General features: G+C 36.5%; 1 protein-coding gene across 1 annotated transcript; it reads left to right on the plus strand.

Moving 5' to 3' along the window:
* The first annotated feature begins 2648 nt into the window (after positions 1 to 2648).
* Positions 2649 to 8151, plus strand: LOC145664039 (uncharacterized). Its single transcript, XM_081730365.1, has 2 exons — positions 2649 to 2795; positions 6152 to 8151. The coding sequence occupies exon 2, from the start codon at positions 6218 to 6220 to the stop codon at positions 8045 to 8047; it is 1830 nt and encodes a 609-aa protein (XP_081586491.1). The 5' UTR covers positions 2649 to 2795; positions 6152 to 6217; the 3' UTR covers positions 8048 to 8151.
* The last annotated feature ends 471 nt before the right edge of the window (positions 8152 to 8622 follow it).

Raw genomic sequence — 8622 nt, forward strand, 5'->3', positions numbered from 1 at the left:
TTTCGCCATCGCATATCATCAAGAAAGTATACAACCTAACAATATTCAAAAAACAAATAGAACAGTTAACATACCATATACGTACATAACTACTGCATTCAGGTCCACAATTTGTCACTACTGAAAATAAGATTACGATACATATGTATTATCGCTTGCCATTTGAAACAGGGACAGAAAGTGGAGCAGAAAGTGCAAGAAACGGTTGCATGTTACTGCGCATGAGCAAATACAAACAGCTGACTGTTATTCGTGCGTCACTGCAGATATCAATTATGTGTCATAAGTATCTGAAAAAGTATGCACGTAAAGGACGGACCTAGAACATGAAAGACATATGTCCCAAGTGATGACATGAAAACAAATGACTGTCACAGTGCGAAACTGAGCCAGGTATATAAATGTTACATTTGTTGTACATAGGCCCAGTCGCAAATATCAATTAGGTGTAACAGGTACCTAAAATTTTAGGTAGCTGAAGTATATATGTATCACATGAATACCATATGTGTCAAGTGTCGGGTGCGTAAAAGGTATGCTGGGACACCTAAATGGCACACGCCTACCACATCTTGTGCTATTAGGGACTGGGTCATGGTGGGTGGTAGATCACGGGAATGGTGGATCATGATGGGTCGTAGGTCACGGTGGGAAGTAGGTCAGTTTGTCGTTTTCATGACGCACGCCATCTCTGAAATAGTGGTCTGTTTATTGGCTGAGAGCAAGGGTTCTCCTCCAATATGTGTATTTGATTAGGAGTACGTTAGAAGGATATACAAATATATATTATATATGCCATTATTCAACTGTGAATCAGTGAACAAAATTTGAAACTCAAGGAGTTAATGCGAAAAAACCTCATCAATTTATTTGCTGTCGTTTTCATACCTCAGAGAGTGTCCATCCATATTTTCGCGAGGTCAGTTACTGATTAGTTAGTAGCAACCTTGTAACTAGAAGGACTAGATCCCTTCCAAAAATTCTCCGATATCCGAACCTTTTATGAATTACTATTGCAAATTATAGTATTTTATTAAAAATATTATATTTCAATTTACGGGTGACAGAAGAAAATATGTGAAAATATACGTATGCTTAGTTAAAATGAAATTACAGTGAAACCTCTACTAACGGACACCTCTATAAAGCGGACACCTCCCATAACGGACATATTTTGTAATCCCCAAATACTGTAATAGGAAAAAGCACATTGGCAAACCTCTCTAAAGCGGACACTCTCTAGTACGGACACGAACAGTCTTCCCTGTCTTTTATAGGTATTATTTACTTCCGTATTACGGACACTTTCTCTAGGAACAAGTTGAAAAGTACAGTAAAAAATAATACATTTTTTTGTGATTCATACGTGTGTCAGCAAGGAAGCGCATGAAGTTGGGACAACATTTTGCCTTCTCAACTATCTGCTCAAGAGGAAAGGAGTAGGTTTAACTACATCCTCATGTTCTTTGCTTGCATTCTACTCTCACCCAACCTGTTTTAGATACAGAAGTGATTGACAGTTGCCCGCCGTTTGGGATGATAAGTCATTCTACTGTCCGCTGGAATCTCGAACTAAGCAAAAGACAAGTTTGGTATTTTTTGCCCACGGGTACGCATATTGTCTCAAAAGTCATTACTGGACTGCAATTAACTCACAAATTAAAGCAATACACGGAAAACGTAGTAAGTAGCAATAAGTGTGAAGTGCAGAGAACTATAACATCTTATTTCTATGTTGTGCCTCAAACATAGAGTATTGGATGGCGCAAGATAATGCAGGTACAGTAACATTTTGGTAATATTTGTAAATATATGATTCATGCAAAAATATTTTTCTAATTGCATAATACCTTGTACTAATTTACGTAGGAAGATATTGAAACCTCTCTAAGGGGGACACCTCTCTATAGCGGACAATTTCTGATTCCCCATGGCTGTCCGCTTTAGAGAGGTTTCACTGTATATGAAAATGATTTATTTGAAAGGAAATCGTACCGGTATAACTTCGGAAAACCAGAAACCCAGTATCTGTGTACAGTACATAGTGACTTGACTCGATTCATCTGCTATACAATAAATAAATAAATAATAAAATAATATAAGTAAATAAATAAATAAATAATAAATTAAATGAAAAAGATCAAAATCAGCTAACCAAATTGAGTCAATTTTGTTACTGGAAATATACAATACCAGTGGTGTATACTGTATTTTTAAGTAAAAGTTTTTGGTATTTCTAGGAAAAAAGGTCATTTATTTATTCCTTTTACCTAATTTGAGTATGCTTAAGTGATGTAGCAGTTTTAGTTCCTGCTTTTGCGCCACGCGTGATCCTTGTCGGATCAAAGCTGATTTCCAGGGTATTGCTTAGCCTAGAACCCCCACTACAAATTCCATTGCCGGAGAGCGCGCTACTGGCTACTGGAGCGCCGCGTGACGGTCAGTCCCATTACTTTCTGAACAGACGGTATATTGTATTTTAATCAAGTTATCATATATAAGTTGCGGTAAGCATGTACGGATTTCCAAAATACAACATTACGTGGTATACCTGTGGAAATACAACTACCACCTCCATTTTATTTGTATTAGTAATTGTGTTTTTCAATAACAATAAACAGAACCTCTTGTATGTTGCCAAAGAAACGTTCTAATATAAAATTCTCATAATTTATTCCCTTTCTTCCACGGCCTAATCGAAATCTTATTTTAAATATTTTACAGAGAAATTTATACAATATTAGGACAAAAATTGTGACTCAAGATGTTCAATATTCTATGCATTAGTACCATCTGTAAGTAAAATGATAAACCTAATTTTTACATTAATTTTTACTATTATATATAAGTCAATATACTACTATTATATGTTAGTACCTGTATAAAATGGACAAAACCAGTGGCGTAATTTGGCTCCATGATTCAAACCAGAAAATGTTCATATATTATTTTTAATTGAAAATAATTTTCCATGGCATGTTGCACTACGTTTTTTTTTTTTTTTAATTTCGTACAGTACTGGTGCAGAATAGTCCGTCATAGAAATGGTATTTTTACAGTTAAAATGAGTGAGTGTATGTGAAAGAGGATTGTCTAGTATATTAATTTTCACTGGCAGAGAAATTCTACACAATGTAGGAAACCAGTATCGGACCCAGGAACATAATGTAGTAAAAGCACACGCGCTAGCCACTAGACTAGTGACACGAGCCAAGTGGGACGTAAACCTATAGATTGACATAGAAACTGAACTGCATATATTCCCATCTGGGAGTGAACGCTCTTGTGCAGTCTGCAGCAAAAAACCTGCAACATGAGCATGCAAGTTTATTGTGAAACTACGCGTAACAGCGCAGGGAATCAACATAACGTCTAAGTGGCACGAATCACGTCAGGAGAAATTTCGGCGTCCTCCCCTGTACACTTATTTTGGAGCAAAAGACCTCGTCGTTTCACAATAAACTTATATGCTCATGTTGCAGGTTTTTTGCTGCGGACTGTACACTAGAAGAAGGGGAGAAGGCGAGAGGAAAAATTTTGATCACTGTTAACAGCTACTGAATATGTTACTCTTCTTTTTTTAAGTCCAGTTTCATTCCATCAATAGATGGGCTGGCTATAGAAGGTAACGTCATCTATTGATGGACATTAATTTAGGTATAGTAAATATACTGTATATTAGAAGTGGGTACCAGTATTTATTTATTGATTTATTGCTATTAATACATAATAAAGGGATAAGAGAAAAGGCAATGGTAGCAATAAGGTTGAAAAGGTTTCTTGACCTTATGATAGTAATACAGAGAAGAATTCTATAAGGATGGAAAATTTGCTGAGCAGATCTGAGGCGGCTTTCAGTTTTGGCATGTAGGAGCGTAGCGTGTGTACAATGTTGGTCTGGTTTAAATCCTTCTAAGTTGAAGAAGTTCTTTAATGTTTTGGATAATGTCTTCAGAGAATGAAATCAGTAGGGCAAGCAGCTTTATCCTTTATACAGGTGTATATAGGGTTGCCATATTATCCGATTTTAGTGGGTACCACCCGATTTTCAGGTCATATATTCGTCCCTCGCTTAGTCATCTCTTAATCACGAAAAACAACCCGTTCTTTTTTTCTTGATTGGAGGATAATCTAAAACAACTTTGTTGCTAAAGTGTTGTTATATTCAACGTAAACCGCTACATCTCTTTGTCAATCTCAATCGCGATTGAGTTAGATTTGGACTCGCGTTCGCACTCATGTTTTTCTTTTAAAATGTTTATGCTGTATTTCATATAGTGTGAAATTGTGGTGATTTTGTATGTTAGTACTTTTTCAAGTAGCAATCTAAAAATGATTAGAAATTTTATAAGAGATAGAGCAAGACTCCTAAAACATATTTTACATTTCTTATGATAAAAATTTAGAAATTATTTTGTGTTTCTCAGAGAGAAACCATATAAACAATATCTGATGGTAATGCCTCACTTGTATTACAAAAGCAACAAAAAATGTTAACAAAATTTGTGAAAATGCGTTTATCCATCTATCCAGCAAATCATTATGTGCTTTTTATGCGGCTTTTGACTCATTTATGCAGTTTTTTGGCCTAAGGATAAGTAAAAACCGATTCTTTCCAAAGTCGTACGACCTTGCAGCGGTGGATGAGCGTTCCACTAACATTACCATAATTGTTGAATGACTTGGAAGTCATTTTTGTCGTCACAAAACCAAAACAATCATGCACATTAAAGAGTACAGCGGGTTTAATGTGCAAGTCATCTCAAAGCCATCGTATTTCGATTTAAAATGTCACTTGAAGCCGAATCCACTTTCGTTATGCCGCTTTCAGTGTCATCGTTTCCTCTTGTTCAACGATTCAGTTCAAATTTGAAGTCATTCTGAAGAGTGGGTTTCTTTTTACAACATTTTGAAAGTGGGACTTTAATTATAATCACCCTGTATATGTATCTGTCAGTATGTCAATTACTCCTCACGATATCTCTTGCACGAAAGCGAATTTTGGAATTCTGTTTTCGGTAATAGATAGCTAGAGCGATTACCTCCGTCAAGTTCGTTAACATAATCAATCTGTTAAAATCTTAACGGGTAATGGCTACTTACATTTGTCCGTTAGTGCACACAATAACTCTTGAAAAAAGCTATTTTTTAAAAATTAGTTTCTTGCAGAATTAATGGAAGTTACACATCTTGCCCTTAGATGTCAGCAAACGTTTTCCAGCAGTTGACATCTACGGACGAAATTGAAAATTTAGAGTTCGTGATCCCTTTCACTGTATACACAAGCTTATTCTTTCATAGGGGGCGCGGTGGCTCAGTGGTAGAGCGTTCACCTCTGGTGCTTGGGGTCCCAGCCCCCGCCAAGTGAACTTTGTGGTGAACAAACACCGTGATCGTGGGTTTTCTCGGGGTACTCCCGTTTCCTCCCACTTTTTTCATTTCACTCATTTCTCATCATCACCGTCTCTTTTAGCCTAACCGGCATAACCGTGGGACGTAAAACTCAAAGATTTCATTTCATTTTTTTATTTTTTCATATCATTTTGTTGAAGGATTAATTCCCGAACGCAGTAGTGGATCTAGTCAGGGACCAGACGCCTAGGCCCCCACTTTTCTGAGTGACAAAAATAATTTAAGCTATTATTTATTTATTTATTTATTTTTGAAAGTTTATGATATACCTACCATAGTCTGGGTTTTGGCCACTCCCTCAGTTTTTACCTTCTAGAACCGCCTCTGCCGGAACTCCCCCCCCATTGCTTCATTCACTGGCCTCTTCTGTCAAAATTGTCTTCAAGATATCTATGTGTGTGTGTGTGTGAGAGAGAGAGAGAGAAAGAGAGAATGGACAATTAACAAAGATTAGATAATTTTAAAGAAAAATGTCAGAAATCCCAGACATTAATTGCGTGAATAATATATCATGTAGCTCGATTTAAAAAAAAAAAAAATATATTATTTATGTATTTCTTTTCCTTGTTGTGTTGACAATTTGTTTATCAAATTGTAATAGAGGTTCGTAAAATAGATGCAACATGCAATGAGGGGCTTAAAAAATGAAATAACCTTAATTCCTTTAAGGAATGTATAACATATTTTTATTTCTTAATGAACGGATTAAATAAATGTATTTTTTTTTTAATTTTTTCAGCTCAATAATAAGAAGAATTCTTTGTGCCTTCGTAAACACTAAATCAACTTTCAACACTAATATACAATGCCTCATCATAACAGTCCATTCATGTTGAAAACTCTTTGCAGCAGAGCAATAGTTTCTGATTTGATTACACTGTGTCATTCTCTACAAATTCTAATTTGCAGAAACCCTTTTTACAATCGCTTCTTGCGACTGACAGATCTTCGCGAATATCTTCAACAGCTTCCTGGGTCGGTGAGAACTGACCTTATAACCGAAGCCTACAGACAATGCGACACACCGAAAGGCTTCAGTATGTACGAAGAGGTTTACCCAACTATTCTGTACATTGTGAATCTGTTATTGTCACAAGATATCATTAGCCTCAAAGTCAGAATCTTCGGTGATTTGGAGGACTGTAGTCATTTAGATTCGTTTCTGAAGCTTCTAATGCTTGAAGGCCAAGGTTTGAAGACTCTGGAGCTTGAGACGGATGATAAATTTCGACTACCATGTTTTGTGCCACAAAGTTGCGTACTACTTCATGATGCACTTAGTTCTTGTACAAAATTAACGCATCTCAAAGTACAATATATTTCAAATGACGATGTTCTTATGATTATTGGTTTGGCGTGTACAAAGTTGGTAATTTTAGATGTATCACGATCTTATCAAGTAACAGATGAAGGAATAGCGAGATTGATAAATGCTAACATTGACATTGGGGACAGCAAAAAGCCATTTTGGGACATTAGAGGAAAAACAATAGAAGACGACTGCACTGGAGAAAAACCTATTGAAGGACGGTACATTGAAGATTGTCAAATTGTTACCAAAGACGAAGCTGACGATGAATTTGCCTCTTTACGAGAATTTAAGAAAGGATGGACGCAGTGGTACAGAGAGACCTTCTTCAACAAAATGAACAGCATAAATGTTTCAGGAAAGAACCTAATCTGTAATAGTTTGCGTGAAATTAATATTAAATTCACAAAAGTTACCACTTTGGGCGTACTGTCACTCTTAGAACATATGGAAGCACTTGAAGCACTAATAGGTAACGATAGGATTATGGAAGCTCTAGAAATGTATAAAATTCGCTCAATGAAATGTGAATCGCAGACAAAACTACGTCTTACGTCCTTTGATACGTATTCCTTGTCGAAGCGAAATGTTAATATGCTGCAGTCTCTTTGTCCTAAACTGAAGAAGTTACAAATATCTTACATGACTGAAGAACCATCTGTTCTTAAGTGCCTATCAGTACTCAGTTCATTGCACATATGTAACATTGTGTCAACAAGTAGCTGGATGAAAGACTTTTATGGTTACATCAAACAGGAAGGGCACAAATTGAAAGAATTGACGCTGTGTTGTTCCGCTCGGCAGTCAATTGACCAGCTGAGACTTAATTTAGCATTGGTTGCCAAGTATTGCTCAAGACTCAATCTTCTGATCACCAACTGTCTCTTCGTGCACTGGAGTAACGTGATAGATCCTTTAACAGACCCACCATTTCAGCAACTTTCATATGTTCATCTGGGTAACCAAGTAAGCGAGCAGGCGTTCATAAGATTAATGACAGCAGCTCGACATCTGGAAGCAGCTCATTTTACAAGTTGCACCGAAACGTGTACCCATCTTCTATCGAAGCTAAAGGATATCTCTCCGGAGCTCACTTGCCTTTTTATTTTCAATGGGGAAACTTTGGGAACTTTCCGGGACGTAGCTAATTTCTTGCGTGAAAATAAACGAGTAAAACAATTGGGAAATTTAAATTGGCTCCTGCACACGTACGAATTTTCAGACATTGAAAAGGCACTGGGTGCGAATTTGGACTTACAGCTTTTAACCGAGCGTCATTGTCTCGACCACAAATGCATTCCTAGTATGTGTTGGGATTGGATATAATTCATCTTTTCTAATGTAATGGATTCTTTTGTGTTCGTGTTTGATATCTTTTTGTTTTGTTTTGTTTTATTTTGTATTTTACTCTTTTATGAATAAATATTTATACATATACATTAACGTTTCGTAATTTGAACCACTTTTTTTCTGTTACACCAGGAGTGGTTTATAATATTCAATGGCACAGAGCATTTTCAGATTTTTTTTTTCAAGCAACTCTTAAAAATTGTTGCTTTTACAGGTATATATGTAATTTCTTGTGATTGCTTCATGATTAGCGAAACTTTTACTATTCGAAGTATTTGGAAGACCGCGGTGAAACAGTGTTGGCTCTCTCTGCTGGTCTAGTGGCTAGTGCATGCGCCTTTGTTGTACGTGCTCCCGGGTTCGAATCTTAGTGGGAGAACTTTTGAAATTTTAACTCTCTTCGATGTTTCTGTGCTCGTGTCCCTGTCGAGTCTAGTAGTTCTGACCAAGCGATTGAGAAAGAAAATTTTAAAAGTCTGGAAGTTTTTAAAAGAATGATAAAGCGTTCACCTCTGGTGCGTATGGTCACTGGTTCTATCCCCGCTCAAGCC

Source organism: Thermobia domestica, chromosome 1 (genome assembly GCF_964235325.1).
Source record: "Thermobia domestica chromosome 1, izTheDome1.hap1.1, whole genome shotgun sequence".
Taxonomy (NCBI): domain Eukaryota; kingdom Metazoa; phylum Arthropoda; class Insecta; order Zygentoma; family Lepismatidae; genus Thermobia; species Thermobia domestica.

Excerpts from the sequence above, each read along its gene's own strand:
- LOC145664039 (XM_081730365.1), top strand. The coding sequence starts at position 6,218 with ATGCCTCATCATAACAGTCCATTCATGTTGAAAACTCTTTGCAGCAGA.